At 35.9% G+C, this 18,464-nt stretch overlaps 1 protein-coding gene across 2 annotated transcripts in view; it reads right to left on the reverse strand.

Moving 5' to 3' along the window:
* C6H4orf45 (chromosome 6 C4orf45 homolog) overlaps positions 1-18,464 on the reverse strand; it is a 153,720-nt gene that overhangs the window by 95,677 nt on the left and 39,579 nt on the right. For both annotated transcript variants that reach the window (XM_012552139.3, XM_023505901.2), the window contains exon 2: positions 16,031-16,263. In XM_012552139.3, the coding sequence (XP_012407593.1) occupies positions 16,031-16,263 (233 nt within the window). The remainder of the gene's footprint in view (positions 1-16,030; positions 16,264-18,464) is intronic.

An 18,464-nucleotide genomic window follows, 5' to 3' on the forward strand; every position in this document is an offset into this window, starting at 1 on the left:
TTCACTAATAACTTTGGAGAGAGCACTTTCAGTTGAATGGGGAGGTGAGAAGCCAAAATTTATTAGAGTTTGGAAGAGGTTAGAAAAGAAAGTGGAAGTACTTATTGTAGAACGTCTTTTCAAGTAGTTTAGTCTCAAATGACCGGGGAGATATGGGATATAATTATTGAAGATGACTGGATAGAGCATAGGATGATTTTTTGGTATTTTCATATACAATAGAGAAGTGACAGAGAGATTGAAAACTGAGTGAAAGTGAAAAAAAAGTTTTTATAACATGATTAATTACATCAGGATATCTCTGATAAATAATATTGGGTTTTCAGATATTGAGAGTTTTTTTAAGTGAGGTTAATTGTAATCTATAGGCTTCAACACCAATTAATCAAGATCCAACTTTTATGACTTTAGATATAATAAGATGAAAAGACTTCCATTGCAAAGCACTTTTCAAACATCAATTTATCCTTTCATAATTAATGCCATAATTAGCAGAGGGTTACAGGGATGATAGAGGAGACAGTCATCTGAAAAAGATGGGAAGTAATGGGATCACTTGTGCATAAAAAAGGGTTTTCCTTGGCAAGAAAAAGGACCACTTCATTAGTGAGAAGGGTTTATAAAAGATAGTGGCAGAGATATTTGGATGATGTGAGAGGAGGAGGGGGAAAAAGAGGACCCCCTTGGTGAACTGCCTCCATTTTTTATAGATTTTTTTCAGCTGAGTGGTGGGGTAGCAGGGAACCATGGGAGATTCTGAGAAGTGGTGAAAAGATTTGGAAAAACTGCTCTGGAGTGTAGGATGATTAATTCGCTAGGGAGATATAAGAAGATTGCCTGGAAACAAGTAGGCTTAGTTGAGGTTATATGACATAAATTTGTTATAGACCCAGTCTAGCAGTTTTGTCATTTTTCTCTGGCTTCATTTGGCAGTGTATGTGTTGGAGACAAGCCAGTGGGTGATGGGAGTGGTTCCCGACTGAGGATTGGCAGGTTTTTAGTGGGATACAAGCTTAATTTGAGTCAATGTAAACAGGTAACCCCCAAAACCAATATAATCTAAGACTATGTTAAATAACCAGAATGTGGAAGGTTATATTTCTGCCCTGGTTGAACCATCTCAAGGTTAACATTTTCAGTTCTAGATTCCGCAGTCTACAAAGGACATTAACATAACTGAAAAGTATATGGAAGTGAGTAACCAGGGTGATGAGCATATGGAAGACATACCAAAAGAGTACTGTTTGAAGGAATTAGATATTTTTAGCTAATCTGAAGGAGGAGAAAGATTTAAGTAATAAAGGCTTCCTTCAACCACTTGAACCATTACATGAGAAAAACTTTAGTATTGTTTTGTTTTGCTCTAAAAAGCAGTAATGGCCCAAATGACAGAAGAACCAATAATTAGAGCTATTCACAAAAGGCATATTATAGCCAAAAAGACCGGGGCCCCATCTCTGTGAATCGTTCAAAAAGATGTGACATACCTATTTGTCAGAGATGTTTTAGATGATATTCCTATTTAGATAGCCCTGGAAGGCCCCTTTCTAACTCCAAGATTCTATGATTCTTGCATAAAGGCTTATATAACAAAGTTAAAAAAAAACAACTCAGGACATTTGGATAAAGCAACATCATGTCTCTGCATGAGAAATTAAATAGCAATGGAGTACTTCACACCTATATATAAATTCTGCCAATCCTAGTTAATTATATTCCATCTGTCTATTTAACAAAATCTCTCAGCAGCCCATTTGCAATGTTTATAATCTGTGTTGTTATCACTGAGTAGTTTTCCAGTTGTGTCTAGTCCATCATGAACCTTTTGGAGATTTTCTTGGTAAAAATAAGTGGTTTGCCCTCCTTGAAGGCATTTTACTTCATTTTACAGATGAGGAAACTGAGGCAAACCAATTAAGTGATTTTCCTATAGTCACACAGCTGGCAAATGCCTAAAGTCACATTTCCTGAGTCCAAACCCAGCACTCCATCCGGTGCATGATCTATTTATCCCTATAATCTGTACTTCTATAGTTTCATTTATCTTGAAAAGCCATTTTTAGACACATTCTTTTCACGTCTATAATGCATATTGCATGCAGGTCTATTGTGAAACAAGTTTTATGTACTGTGAGACAGCATGATCTTGTTGGTAAAGCAGCCTTCAATGTCTTCAAGACCAGAGTTCCAAGCCTACCTCTGACTCTGCTACTGTGAAAGTCTCAACTTCTCAATGCTCAAGCACTTCTCTGAGAGTCTAAGTTGTAAAACACTTGCTGGACACTAGCATGGGAGGGAAAGTGTTTCTAATATTCTTGGGAGGATTCAATAATGAAATTATAGGACTGGACCAAAAAGAAAAAAAAAAAGTCCTTCCTTAAATCCTTCCCTAATACTGCCTAAAGATGCTCTTGGATTCTAAGCTCTGAAAGATTCTATCAGCATGGAAAGGCACTGAGTAGGAGCCTAATGCCCAGCAATCTCTTTGAGGGCATGGACTGGCAATATTTTTCATATTTATATCCCTACCACAGTGTCATGTATATGGCAGGTGCTTGGGGAGGTCAGTTGTTTGTTTTTTGGTCCTCCTGAGTGGAAACTCCCTTTGCAGATGAAATTTATGAAATAATATCAGAGATTGAGCAGGGTGACATGGTACACAGGGTAGGTGACTTGCCCATAATCATCCCATCAGTATGAGTCAGAGGTAGTAATTAAGCCCACCTTAATATTAATTGAAGTGAATTTGAAGAAATCACATTGGTGACTCCTTGAACAATTCTAATGTCATCATCATAATAATTATCACTTAGAGGGATCAGGTAAGGCTTTGTTCTCTAGAACACTTAAGTTATCTCAGGCTCCAGGATCCTTCCCTCAATTCCTCTACTTTCTGATCATTTTGTCTTTCTTCATCCACAAAAACAACACACGTAGCCCCATTGTCTGTAGAGCACGTTTTAGGACTGTTTTTCCATTCCTGATGATGGATTTGTACTCTTCTGTCTCTCTGCCTCCCTCCCTTGCTTTTATCAGAGACAAGCCTTTGCCAGATACCTGGCTGTATGGAACAGTATGATCTTGGGGCTTGGAAAAGAGTGTTTGGCCCATGAGGAGAATTTGGCTCCAAGGATGGTGCTATCCATTACCTTCTTGAAGCACTAAAGGTGTTCCTGAAAAATTGCAATATAATATGTGTGAAAGGAATACATCTTTAAAAAAAAGTAGCTTCTCAAGAGCAATGAAATTTTAAAGAAGTACAGATTATAGAGACAGCTAAATGCTGCAGTGGATAGAGTGTTGGACCTAGAATGAGAAAGGGTCCTTTCCTGAGTTCAAATGTGATCTTAGACACTTATTAGCTATGAAAACCTGAACAAGTCACTTAACCCTGTTTGCCCAGTTTCCTCAGCTAAAAAGTAAGCTGAAGAAGGAAATGGCAAGTTACTCCACAAGCTTTTTGAAGTGGCTCCTTTCCCTGTAATCTCTTCTTGAAATGTCTGATAGACATTATCTTCATTTCCTTTGAGTTTCTGTTGGCTATTAATATTTGAGCCCTAAGGGGCTCTCAAGTAGTTAATGATCCAAAAGCCAACACTAAAAAGCACTAGGGGAGTTCTCATTTAAAGATAGACTTTAACAGAACATTTTGCAAAGTGAAAAATGCTTTTGTAACATGATTGATTGTCCCATGATTTCTCTGATCCATAATATCATATTTTCAGATATTGGATAGTGGGTATTTTTTAAGGTAATGTTGATCTGCAGACAATACCAATCAATCAAGACTCAACTTTTGTGATTTTAGATGTAATAAAATAACAACACAAAGATTTCCATTGCAAAGAAGTTTTGAAACATTTTTTCTTTTCATAATTTCATAATTCTCTATATAATTCACTACATGATACGGTAAAGTATCTCCTTAATAACCATCATAGTCTGTAATGTAGAGGACAAAACCTATGCATAGAGAAGTTAAGTCTTTCCTGCTTTCTCCAGCTCACAATGATCTTTTTTCTGAGTTCCTACAACCTTTATTTTCTGCACTATCCATTTACAGCATTTAATAAACCCTTAATATGGATTGTCTCCATGGTGAGATCACAAATTTCTTAAGTACAAATTTGGCATACTTATCTGTCTATATATGCATTTATATAAATGTTACATAAATACTATTTTTTTTCTCATAGCACTTAATCCAGTGTTAAGGACTGATGGTCACCTACTGGCTAATTCTAAAGGCTCTGGGAGGAATCTTTTTTGTAGCAATGCCAAGACTTCTGCCATTAGTGATTTCCTTCTTTGTGTTAAGCTTCACCATCAGGCTAGAAAATAGAATCTCTCAGAAATGTAGAATCTCTCAGAAATGGGTCATATTACATCACTAGCCTCTTTTGGTTTCTGCTAAATAATAAATTTAATTATTTTAATTTTATTATTATCAAATTACTAATTTTTACTAAATTATTAAATAACTAATTGTTAATATTGGGAAGAGACAGGATTTATTCCTTTCTGAGACTTTATTCTCTATTAGGTCAAGCCAGCATCTAGAAGATATTGCTTCTGATTGGATCTGACTGGATAAACAGTCTCTTCACTCTTGCTCAGATTCCACCCAGATGGGGAAGTCCATTGTGTTCTACTCAGGTTTGGGTGGAGGTTTGGGTCATTGATTAGATTGGAAACCTGGAAGTGATTTGGACATAAACCAATGTCTCAGTCATTTATTAGAATAGGCCTACTTCTCATTATTTGTGAGCCAGTCAGAGGGATTGCCATTTTCAGGAGCACCCCACTGTTCCAAGGACATATAAGCCTTGAGTGAGCTCCATGAGAAATCTTTGCCTTTGGAGAATATCATTGGCCTTTTTTTATTAATTATATGGGAGAATGATTAATAAAATGATTAATTATTAGAAATTATGTCTCTTGAATCTTTTTAAATCCCACACTTCTTATAGGAAAGATGGGGCAAGTTGGAACACTGGATACCAGTATCATAGATTTAAAGCTGGGAGATGACTTTGATATCATTTAGTTCAATTTTTTCCTGTTAAATCCTCACTCTCTTAGTTAAGGAAACAGAAAGCCAAGAAAGTTAAGTTTCTTGCTTCAAAGTCATACAAGTCAGAGGTAGCATAGCTGGGGTTTGGACTCCGGTCCAAATCTAATACTCTTTCCACTAAAGCTTCTTGTCTGGATTAGGAAGAAAATGATGAAACTAGACAAAAGGCTCTGTAGACGGGAGTCCAGAGATGCCAAAGGCAAACTTTGCCTACTCTACAATTTTGCCTAAAGCTGACCATGTAATAGGTGTTCCATAAATACTTACTAAAGTGAATTGAATTTGCCTAGGGTTATATATAGTGAGTCATGCTCATGACTGGGAAGAGAAATCGCCAGAGTCCCAGTCACATTATATGTATTTTACCAGATCTCGATATGTCTAATGACCTCTGGGGACCTTCTTAGGAAATGTTAAAAATAGGCAAGAAATATTATTCTAATTTTATAATGTGTTGATAAGGTCCCCAAAGAGCCAAATGAACTAGGATGGATGCCAAAATCAAGAAACAGATGCTGCTGGCACCTAGTCCTGCCTATGCCAGAAAAAATAGCTAACACATTGTTTTCTGACAGTTTTGTGACTTGACTTTGGAGGAACTTGCCCTTGGTACCAACTGAAAGCACTTTACTCAAGGCCCAGCTCTAAATCACATAATGTTGGTGTTTTTAAAATCTTTTTGGCTTTGTAGTTCCATATTACAATATGACACCCAGGCCTTGATGCTCTTGGTTTTGGGATTGGATTGCCATAATGTTTCCATCTTTCAGCACCAGGATTGGCCAGAACCTTGGCCCTTGATAATCATCACAGTAGCCACTTTCATCTACCTTGTTCTCTCCTAGAATCACCTAGAGAGGGTACAAGGGTTCCCACCTTTCCCATTAACCCACCACAGCTGGATTTTCTGTCCAGGAATACCTGCAAGGGACTATGTTTCCATAAAAGCCATATTAGTGGATCTCATTTAATGGAGATTTGCTCACTGCCAGGAATTTTTGAGACTTCATTTTCCAAGAGGCTATGCATGAGCTCATAGCATTATGGCTTCTTCTATTACCTATTCTGTTCAGGTGAAGAGGATCTCCATTTCGAAAACACTTTAAGAAGCTTGAATGCTGTGAGGTCAATATGGATGACAGAGTAGGTCATCTTAAAAGAGAAAACCAATGGCCTAGGCTTAATCATGATGTCCTGAATAAAGGTACTAGAAATCACTAAGGCGGCAGGAGCCACAGGTAAGAGACTTCACTTTAGCATTAATGGACTTTGATTCTTCAGTTTTCTACATGGAAACTAAAAAGCAAACTTTTTCAGCAGAGTGGTTCTAGACTCCAAACTATAACACTGGTGAGACGATTTTAATCCAAAGGTCTTCTCTCTATCTGTTGGGGCTAACGTTAAGACTAACATTCTCCTGCAGGAAGAGGGCTGACATTTCTGTATGGATATCTGCATTATTTCTTTGTTATTAACCTTGCTATTCTGCTTTAACTCAATGTCTTTACTTTAGAATTTATAGGCCATTTACCCTGATCTAGAAACCAGAACTATGTGGTCTTCTAAACAAATGTATCGAAAAGGGCTCAAACTTGTGATTTTTAAATGGATGACCCATATTTTGAACCTGGAAGAAGCTAAGAGAGTTATTACATCTAGTTTTCAGATGCAGGAGTCCCATTTGAGTTATTGACAAGTCAAGTCAACAAGCATTTATTAAGTACCCATGAGAAGTCCTGGGTTCTCTCTCTTTTCCTGTATTTTACTTCACTAGGTAATTTCATCAACTTCCTTGGACTTTACCATCTCTGTATAGACAATTTTCAAATCTACTTTCACTGCTTCAATTTCTGTGTTGACCTCTAATCTCGAGTCTCCAATAAGATATCTCAAACTGGATGATGTCCAGTAGACATCTTAAACTTACTATGCCCAAAACAGAACTTGTTCTTTTCCCCTAAATCCTCCCATCCTCATTATTATTTATGTATCCTCAGGATAACAATCTAGAAATCATACTGGACTCACTATCTCACTACTTTCCTCCATCCCCCAATATTTAAGCTGCCAATTTTACCTTTTCAACTAATAATACTCTAGTGCAGACCCTCATTACTTCATGTCTGGACTGTTGCAATAACCTGAGAGAGGCTCTGTCTAACTCAAATTTCTCTCCATTCCAGTCTATCTTCTATTCAGCCTAAAGTAATTTCCCTAAATACAGGTCTATGTCTATAAACTTCAGCAACTCCTCTATTGCCTCCAGAAACAAATACAAAATGTTATGTTTGGCATTCAAAGTCTTTATTACCTGGCTCCCTCTTTCTTTTCCAGGCTTATTTCTGTGTCCAGTGGCAAGATATAGACAGGATGACCACAGATGGCCTCAGAAGCAGTGGGAGACCTTAGTCTTTTTAAACAAAGGTCTTTCATAGGTTTCATTTCGTCTGGGGAAACACTATTCAGTGATTTAAGGTTGGGATAAGAAATAAAGCAAAAGATGGCTTTATTTGTCTATTGAAAAAAAGAAAAAGGAAAATAGGAAAAACCAATTTGAAGGGGGAAGATCTCAGGGTTTCTGAGCAGAACAGAAATGATTGCTATTTATACTTACTCTGAACCATCAAAACCCAAACAATGACCAACAAAGGCATGGGCTAGCACCTACTATTGGCCAATCAGTGAGAGCTGGAATGATCTGGGTTTAAGGCAGAGTTAAATAGCTCCATTTGAATCCCAGTGGGCTTTATCAAAGCCTGAATTTCCAGAGTTCTAGTTCAAGAAATATATATTCCTTGGGCAGAACACCCTCATGTGTAAGTATATGATTCCCCATGGACAGGGGAAGAGAGAGAGGGACAGAAAAATGAAGAAAAGGAGGGAATATTGCCCAAATGCAACTGGCCAGTTGGGTCCTCAAAGCTACTACTAGTCACAGATTATTGCTTGTCCTTCATTGTTGAATCCCATTTGCCTCATTTTCTCCATCTATAAAAATGAGCTGGAGAAGGAAACAGCAAACCACTCCAGTATCACTTTGCCACAAAAAGCCCCCAAATAGCATCACGAAGAATCAAACATGACAAAATGACCTTACAACAACAACTACCACCATTTATAGCTGGACTCCTTCCCTAACAATTAACGCTGGATTGCAATTTTTTCCCTATTGTAAAATAAGCAACAAAATTCCTTTAGAAGAGCTCTTTTAGAGGAACCAAAATGAAGAAAAAGATGATGGTATCAGGAATACATATCACAGGGAGGCCTGAAAGCAAGTTCTGAATTTGAAGGTGGAAGAAGAAGTGGTGTGTCCCTTACCTCCCACATCCCTGCTATCTGTAAAATAAACTCACAGTCTTTTAAAAGGATTTTGTAAGGTTCTTAAAGATTTGACAAAATAAATAAAACATGGAAGCTACAAGCCAATAAGAGATCTTAAAATTTTTAGGCTCCATGAATCACTCAACAAGCACTTTTTAAGAGCTCATTATATGTCAAGATCTATGCTAGATTCTGGGGATGAATCCAAAGAAAAGTGTATGAGTCTCAGATTCCAAGGAGCTTACATTCTATTGTTGAGGGGGAAGAGGGGACAGAAATGGGAGGGGAAAGAAGCAGGAAAAAAGGTACACTGAAAAGTTTTTTAACTTTTTTTTTTTTAATTAGAAGCCATTGGGGTTTAGTGATTTGCCCAGAGTCACACAGTTAATAATAAGTGTTGTGTCTGAAGTAGGATTTGAACTCAGGTCCTGCTGACTCCATGGCCAGTGTTCTATCCACTACACCATCTAGCTGTCCCTGCACAGAAAACCAAATAGAAAAATTTATGAAAACAGACGGCAATGTATAGCGGGAAGGTGTTTGCAATTAGGGGAAGATGTTTGTTCTTCGTTCTTGAAGAGGATGATGACATGCAAGTGAATTGCATTTTTTTTTAAAAGCCGGGAAGAGTAAACTCTGAAGAAAGTGGGAGATCCTAATAAGCTGAAGCGAGGGAAGAGCATCTGCAAAGCAGAGAGATGAGAGGTAGAATGTGGTACATGGGGAAATGACATGATGCCAGTTTGGTAGGAACATAAAAGACCAAAAAAGAAAAATCAATAAGCCTGGAAAGAGACACTTAAGTCACACTGAAAGGAACTTTAAAAGCTAAACAATGAAGTTTGTTTGCTTGTTTTTATCTTAGAGGAAACAGGGAGCTCCTAGAGCTTCTTGAATTCTGAAAAATCTCAAGAGGGCCAGATGTAGATTTTAGGAATATCATTTTGGCAGCTTCGTGCAAAATGAATCAGAGCAGGAAAGACTGAACTCTTAGAGACTAATTCAGAATCTGCTGCATTTGTGCAGGTAGGAGTGATAAAAGTCTGAAAGAGGGTACTATGGTGAAAGTATGAAGAAGAGAATATGCAAGAGCATAGAAAGGAATCATGAAAATACATATGCCGTAATCATTAAACATCAATTCCTTCTTATTTAAAGTTTCATTGATATTTTTAGTCGATTCTGTTTTATTTAAAATATTTGTTTTCCCATGCCAAAATAATGTCAAAATGGGTACATGGTTTGAGCATAAAGGATGATACCATAAACAAATTAGGAGAGCAAGGAAGGGATAATTTACCTATCAGATCTTTGAAGAAGGGAGGAATTTATGATCAAAAAAAAAACTAGAGAACTTTGTTAAAGCAAAATGGACAACTTTGATTAAATTAAATTAAAAATCTTGCACAAACAAAACCAACCAAAGCAAGATTAAAAGGGAGATATAAAGCTGGGGGGGGGCGATTTATAGTCAGTGTTTCTGATAAAGGTCTCCTTTTAAAAATATATAAAGAACTGTGTCAAATTTATAAGAATACAAGTCAGTGGTCAAAGGATATGAACAGACAATTTTCAGATGATGAAATTAAAGCCATCTATAGTCATATGAAAAAATACTCTAAATCACTATTAATTAGAGAAATGAAAATTTAAAAAACTCTGAGGAAGCACCTCACATCTCTCAGATTGGCTAAGATGATAGGAAAAGATAATGACAAATATTGGAGGGGATGTGAGAAAATTGGTGGAGTTGTGAAATGATCCAACCATTCTGAAGAACAATCTAGAACTATTCCCAAAGGGTTATAAAACTGTGCATACCCTTTGAACCCAGCAGTGCCATTAGCGGGTCTGTATCCCAAGGAAGTCATAAAGGAGGGGAAAGGACCCACATGTGCAAAAAAGTTTGTAGCAGCTCTTTTTGTAGTAGCAAAGAATAATAAAATGAATGGATGCACATAAGTTGGGGAATGACTGAATAAGCTGTGATATATGATGGTAATAGAATATTATTGTTCTGTAAAAAATGATGAACAAGCTGATTTTAGAAAGGCCTGGAAAGATTTATACAAACGGATGCTGAGCAAAACAAGCGCATTTAGGAATACATTGTATACAATAATAGCAAGAATGTGTGATTAGTTCTTATCAGTAATTCAGTGATCTAAAGCAATCCCTTCGGACTTTGGACAGAAAATGCCATCTGCGTCCAGAAAAAGAACTATAGAGACTGAATGCAAATCAACACATGCTATGTTCAGTTTTTTGTTTTTTTCTCTCCCATAATTTTTCCTTTCTGTTCTGATTTTTCTATCCCAACATGATTCACAAAGCAATGTGTATTAAAATAAATTAATTTGTAAAAAATAAAATATTTGTTTTCAGTTCCAAACCCTCTCTCTTCACACAATCCCTAATCCACTGAGAAATGAAGAAATACAATATCCATTATACATAAAAATCATGCAAAATAATTCCACATTTGTCATGTTGGGAAAAAAAGCAAGAAAAAGAAAGAAAAAGAAAAACAATATGCTTCAGTTTTTATTCAGAGTTTATCAGTTTTCTCTGGAGGTGAATCACATTTTCATCATGAGTTCTCTAAAATTGTTGTGGATCATTGTATTGATCAGAGTAGCTAAGTATTTCACAATTGAACATTGTTACAATATTTGTTACTATCTACAATGTTCTTCTGGTTCTGCTCACTTTATTTTCTATCAATTCATGTTAGTCTTCCCAGATCTTTCACTATTTTTCACTCTCTCACTATTTTTTATAGCCCAATAGTATTCTATCACAATCAAATGTCACAATTTGTTCAGCAATTCCCTAGTTGATGGGTCTTGACTTGGGTTCTAATTCTCTGCCCCCACAAAAAGACCTGCTATAAATATTTTTGTACATATGGATCCTTTTCCTTTTGATTTTTTTTTAGGATCATAGACCTAATAATACTTTTGCTGGGACAAAGGATGTGCACAGTTTAACAGTCCTTTAAGTATAGTTTCAAACCGTTCTCCAGAATGTTTGGACTGGCTCAAACTCTATCAACAGTATATTAGTATAACTATTTTTTCATATTCTCACTAACAATGGTCATTTTCTTTTTATTATGTTAGCTAATCTGATGGGTGAGGTAGTACCTCAGAATTGTTCTAATTTTCATTTCTCTAATTATTAGTGATTCAGAGCGTTTTTTCATATGACTATTGATAGCTTTGATTTTGCCTTCTGAAAACTTTCTAATCATTACTTCTGACCATTTATCAATTGGGGAACGGCTATAAATTTGGCTCAGTTTACTATGTATTTGAGAAATGAGACTTTTATCAGAGGTATTATAAAATTTCCCCTAGTTTCCTAATTTCCTTTTAATTTTGACTGCATTGGGTTCGTTTGTGCAAACCTTTTTAAATTTAATGTAATGAAAATTACCTATTTTACCTCTTGTGATCTTCTCGCTTGAAATTTTCTTAATCACTCTTGAGTGATTTGCCCAGGGTCACATCTGAGGAAAGATTTGAATTTAGGTCTTCCTGACTCCAGGCTCATATCCACTGTATCATCCAACTGCCTATCATTGCGTATATTGTCTGGTTCTGCTTCTTTTAGTTTTATATAAGTTCCTATTAGTCTTTCTCTGTAACTCTGAATTCCTTCTGTTAATCAGCTTCTTTAGGAGCAATGATACTCCAATCCATTCATATGATAAAGTTTTTTCCCAGTTATTATCAATGAGAAGTTCTACCATGAAAAAAGCTGCAAGGAATATTTTTGTGTACATATGATCTGTTTTTTGCACATTGACTTTATATCCAAGACTGGGATTACTATAACCAGGGATCTAAATGGTTTGATGACCTTTTTTGTACATCTGAGAAACTTCCATTTCTAAAGATAATGATGCATATTAATGGACACACATATAGCAAAATATTAAGCACTGGAAAAATCATTATTATCTCCATACCTCATTGTCTGGCTTCTAGAGGGGGAAGGCTTTTAATCCTTTTTCTAGACTATGTGACCTCCACAGAGTGGTATAGTGTAATGACTTCTAGAGTTAGAATTAGGAAAGAAGCCACTGTGACCTATGTGACCAAAAGCAAGTCACTTAACTTTTCCAATCCTTAGTGTATCTGTAAACTGGAAATAATGATTCCTACAGAATCTACCATAAAGAATAGCTGAAGTTGTAATGGGCTGAGGGTTGTCAAATAGAATAATGTAAAGTGCTTTGTAAATCTTAAAATCCTACAGAAATATCAATTGTTATTATTTTCAATTTTCTCTTCAAATCTTTGCAATTCAGACTTTTTGCTATCCTTAACCCAACTAGCTAATCTTACTGTTTTCCAGTTTTTAAGTCATTATTTATTCCCTAAAGTCTTCTCCAGCGAGAGAAAAATGCCTACTCCTAAGAGTTAGTAGGACTGTGTCTGTCTATCATAAGCTATAGTGACAACAAAAATGTCTATGACATCCATACATTATTCTCTGTTCAATATGTATCATTCTTCCTAGAATGCCTCAGAGAAAAACAATTGAGAAGTGCACATGTACACTGTGTGGCCATACTCTCTTAGAGAATGGATTGTTCTGAGATTGAAGTATCAAATTAAAAAATTTCCTTTAAGCAGATTCAGATCCAAAAAAGATTATTAATTATTATTTAAAAAAAAGGATTTCCCTACAATTTACTTGAGATTCCCCAACTATTCAAGCTTTATATGGTTGAAGTGAAGGTTGAGAAACTCATTTTATGTGAAGGTTAGAGATACTTACATACAAACACACAATATAATGTTTTATATATGTTGTATGTATATATACATACAAACACAAATACATGTTTTTACATATGTGTATGTATGTATATATGTGTGGGTTTATATTTAAGTGAGAAAGGTTGCTTAGTCCCATTAGTGTTTTTTTTTCTTTCTTCACAGATGTTCAACATGTGGCCCCTCCCATTCCAAACCATTCCCATAGTACACAAAATATATTGCTTTATAAAAAACTTAGGGACGAAAGGTGCTAATGTAATTATTTTTATATTAAACTGCAAGCTGTTAGGATATAAATAACTATGAAATGTTGAAAGTGAGAACCAAAAACAAGCCCATCTGGGAAGAAACAATAATAATAATTTTAAAAAAAAACATCTTTCCTAATTATAGAAAAAACAATTTTGATTTTGTTTTTATAGCTTGGTAGAAAATGGAAAGTTTTTATTTTTTAATCCTTCTGTATTGACAGCAACATCTGGAGATTTAGCAAGTAAAATCAGAATATATTTGAAGATTTCCAAGCAATTAAGGGAGAACTTCAGTCTATTAATGTAGTTGTCTCTTTTGATTTAAATGAGTGTGAAGGCTACTAAAAAATAGGACTAGATTGGGATTTTATTGATAGAAGAAATTCACAGATGATAAAATGTCTTCCAATGTGGAAATTAAATGAGTTGTGTAGGATCACCGAACCAGGATGAATCAAGGGTCTGACTTACTCAGATTTTCTTGGTGACAAGACATTCTTCCTGAGAAATAGTAGATCCGTGTGGAAAACTGGTTGGAAACTTATGATTGATAACCCATAGACTTATCTAACTTCAAAATGAAGAGCTTTTTTAAAAAACTGATATTTGAAAGATGGAGGGATGAGTGGCTGGATATATAGCGTGATTGAATTTGTATGACCAATGGATGCAGAAAAAATGGAGTTAAGTGAAAAGAACAAAGAAGCAAATTGAAAATACCTATATCTTTTAGATTCATCCTGTCCAGTAGACAGGTGATTTTCACCAGATTTCAGTTGGAGAAAGAATTATTTCATTTAAGGATAAGAGACATTTGGCATTAGAAGAAATTTAAATGAGATTAGAAGATTAGCTATACGAACAATTGGTGGATTGCTCCCTCTCCTTGTTGACTTGGGTCACACTGGAGGTAATGAGTTAGAAAGAGAGACAGTAGGCATGGGGATAGTCCCAGTGCTCTAGGGGCTTATCTGCCTTTTCATAGCAATTGATGTGCTTTGGTGGAGTGGGGACAGGAATGGCAAGCCCTGCACTGTTGAATAATAGATTCTAGTCCAGTTTCTGAACACATCCATTGCTCATGTGAAGACAGGACCTAAGTCCTAGCCTTAGAATTCAAAACCCTTTTGGGATGTCATCTGGTATAAAGGGATTCTGTTCAGAGGATCCTATGTGTGCAGTGAATATGTTCATAAGGAATAATTTCTGAAACTCTCTCAGCATGTAACTATTAAATGCACTATAGACATAATTGTTATGATTGCACCAATAGAGTCCCACGCCTGGAGTCAGAAAGACTTAAGTTCAAATCCAGCCTCAGACACATAGAACCTTTGTGACCCTGGTCAAGTCACTTAATCCTATTTGCCGCAGTTTCCTCATCTAGAAAATGAGTTAGAGAAAAAAATAAAATCAGCAAACTGAGTTAGAGAAAAAAATAAAATCAGCAAACTACTCCACTATCTTTACCAAGAAAACTCCAAAATGCAGTTACAAAGAATCAGACATAAGAAGTGAATAACAACAAAATGCACAATGAAGGAGAGATGTACTAAAATCTGGTTGGGGGAGGTAGTCTAAGACCCTGTGGATGATAAGCTTAAGAAAAATAGTCTTCCCTCCCCACCCAGATTACTAGAGTTTGCTTCTAGGGAGCTTAAAAGTCATTATCCAAGGGAGCAAATTCTGTGGAGATGGGTCTGCCATCTCTACCACCACTACCACCAACCGCAGACCAACTGCTATCAAAAGGCAGAGAAGCCCTAAAGCACTAGAACTATCCCCAAGCCCACGGGCTCTCCTTCCAACCCAACATCCTCATCCCCAATCAATAAGGAGGAGGAGCAAGCCAGCAATTGCCCCCATAGCTACTATGCCCCCCATTCCCTTAGAAATCACAGCTCCTAAAAATCCAGAAAATTAATTTGTCACTTAAGTCCTTGGCTCTGACAATGGTTCAATCTCAGTAACAGATATGTTTTATAAATGGAAATGACATTAAAGAAAATGCATTACCATCTGCCTTGCCAGTGAACTTTAAGGACCTCTGGGCCTTTCTATCCAAGCTAAAATTTACATTTAAATAAAGGAGATTGCACAGAGAGGAAATACCCTGGGAACAGCTTTGCTATCTGTCTCTATGGCTTTTAGTACAGTATTTGGCACACAGTAAACACTTAATAAATGCTTTTTTCACTCTATGATCCAAATCATAGGTACATAATTGGTTCATCTACTTTGTAGATTATGACAGCTTCTTTGACATCACCCAGCTTAAATTCTACAAGCTTTTACTTACTGTAAGGTAGAGTAAAGGAAATTTGGCTGGCATTAGAGAGATAATCTATATCAAATTGCTTGCTGTCTTAGAGAGGAGCAGAGGGAAAGGAGAAAAATTTGAAATTCAAAATCTTATAAAAATGAATGTTAAAAATTATCTTTATATGTAGTTGGAAAAAAAACAGTGCTAATAAGAGGAAGAAAAACAGTCAAAAATATTAACATCCCACATAAATATGATGGTATTTTCTAGAGAAGGATATACACTTTCTTCCTCTAAAAATCAGAAGATTAGTATGTGAATGACATACCTTGATGTTCACACCTGTAGTAAGTCTTGATTCGTTGATGCAACTCAACTCTGGTATTCCCCAACCAATTTCATGAACATAGAAATGCTTCTGTATTGGGGCAAAACTCCTTTTTGGCGCAGCTCTCCATAAGTAATTGAGGTCACTGGTTGCTCCTAAAACTGGACGTTTTTCTCCAGTGTATGTAGTATTAGCAGGACATTTTGCTTTATAATCTTTTATACCATCTGGACCTGAGGGGAGAAATAAAAAGAGACAGATGGAGACAGAGACAGAGACACAAGAGAGACAAAGACAGAGAGAGAGAGAGAGAGACAGAGACAGAGAGAGAGAGACAGAGACAGAGAGTGACAGAGAGAGACAGAGACAGAGAGAGACAGAGAGACAGAGACAGAAAGACAGAGACAGAGAGACAGACAGACAGAGACAGAGATAGAGAGACAGAGAGAGACAGAGAGCGAGAGTTCAAATGTTAGCTGATAATTTGCCTACTTTCATATTGGTCAAGCTGTTTCTCTTTTCTTGAATAGTGATATTAGTGCCTAGAGAGTAACTACATGGGCTTCAAACACAGCTTTCCAGTGTTCATACACCAAACTCTTTAACTTGGTCAGAAAGGTCAAATATCCTCCCTCATCTATCCCAGTTATTGATAATGCAATACTTCATACTTCAAGTTATGAGGAATTAGTTCTAGAGTTGGAATATACAAAAAAATTAAATATATGAGAACCATATAGAGGAATATATTGTCCATTTGTTATTTTTTAAAATAACATTTTTAACATTCTTTTCTTTTTTAAATGTTGAATTCCAGATTCTCTCCCTCCTTCCCACTCCTTCCCCAACCATTGAGAAGGCAAACAATATATCAATTATACATGTGAAACCAAGCAAAACATGTTTCTATATTACCTTCTCTTTCTCTCAACACACACACACACACAGAAAAAAAAAGTTCATCAGAGTTCATCAGTTGTCTTTCTGGAAATAGCTTTTTTTCATCACTAGTCCTTTGGAATTATCTTAGATCACTATTTTGATTGAATGACCAAACCTTTCACAATTGATTATCATTACAACATTGCAATTATTGTGTTGTGTTACTATGAAAGTCCTACTCATATCACTCTGTCAGTTCACATAGGTCTTCCCATGTTTTTCTGAAACCATCCCTATCATTTCGTATAGCATAATTGTGTTTCATCACAATCATATGCCACAATTTTTTGTCATACCCCAATTGATGAGCATCTCCTCAATTTCCAATTCTTTGCCCCCACAAAAGGAACTGCCATAAATATTTTTGTACATACGTGAACTTCCTTTTTTTATCTTTAATCTCTTTGGAATACAGACCTAGTAGTGATATTGCTGAGATAAAGGTTATATTCAGTTTGATCACCCTTTGGGCATAGTTCATATAATGAAGAAAAATCAAAAGGGAAAAATCAAGAGAAAGAAAAAGAAAACAAAAAAGGGTAAAAATATAATGTTTTGATCCTCATTCAGTCTCCATAGTTCTCTCTCTGGATGCAGTGTATTTTTCACTTCAAGTCCATTGGAATTGTCTTAGATCAGAAGAGCTAAGTCTATCATAGTTGCTCATCACCCAATCTTGCTGTCACTATGTACAATATCCTCCTAGTTCTGCTTACTTCACTTAGCTCAGTTCATAGAAGTTCAAGCTTTTCTGAAATCACCCTACTTCTCATTTCTCACAGAACATTAATATTCTATTACATTGATATGCTGTAACTTCAGCCATTCCCCAATAGATGGGCATCCATTCAATTTCCAATTCCTTGCCACCACAAAAAGAATTGCCACAATATTTTTGCACATGTGGATCCTTTTCTTGTTGGATCAAAGGGAATGCACAGTTTGATTGTTCTTTGGGCACAGGTCCAAATTGTTCTCCAGAATGGTTGGATTAGTTCACAACTCCACCAACAGTGCATTAGTGTCTCAATTTTTCTATACCCTCTTTAACATTATTTTCCTTTTTTGATGCAATAGATGTAAGGTAGTACCCTCAGAGTTGTTTTAATTTGTATCCCTCTAATCAAAAGTGATTTAGAACACTTCTTTATATGACTACAGATACCTTTGATTTCTTCTCTGAAAATTGCCTATTCATATCCTTTGGCCATTTATCAATTAAAGGATAGTTTGCATTCTTATAAATTTGATTCATTTCTCTATATATTTAAGAAATGAGGCTATTAAATAAGTGACATTTGCTATAAAGATTATTTCCCAGTCTTCTGCTTTACTTCTAATATTGGTTGCATTAGTTTTATTTGTGCAAAAAATTTTGAATTTAATTTAATCAAAATTACTTTTCATATGTTCTCTGCTTCATCCAGTCATAAATTCTTCCCTTCTGTATAACTCTTGACAGGTAAACTATTCCTTGCTTTTCTAATTTGCT

This window comes from Sarcophilus harrisii, chromosome 6 (assembly GCF_902635505.1).
Source record: "Sarcophilus harrisii chromosome 6, mSarHar1.11, whole genome shotgun sequence".
Classification (NCBI taxonomy): domain Eukaryota; kingdom Metazoa; phylum Chordata; class Mammalia; order Dasyuromorphia; family Dasyuridae; genus Sarcophilus; species Sarcophilus harrisii.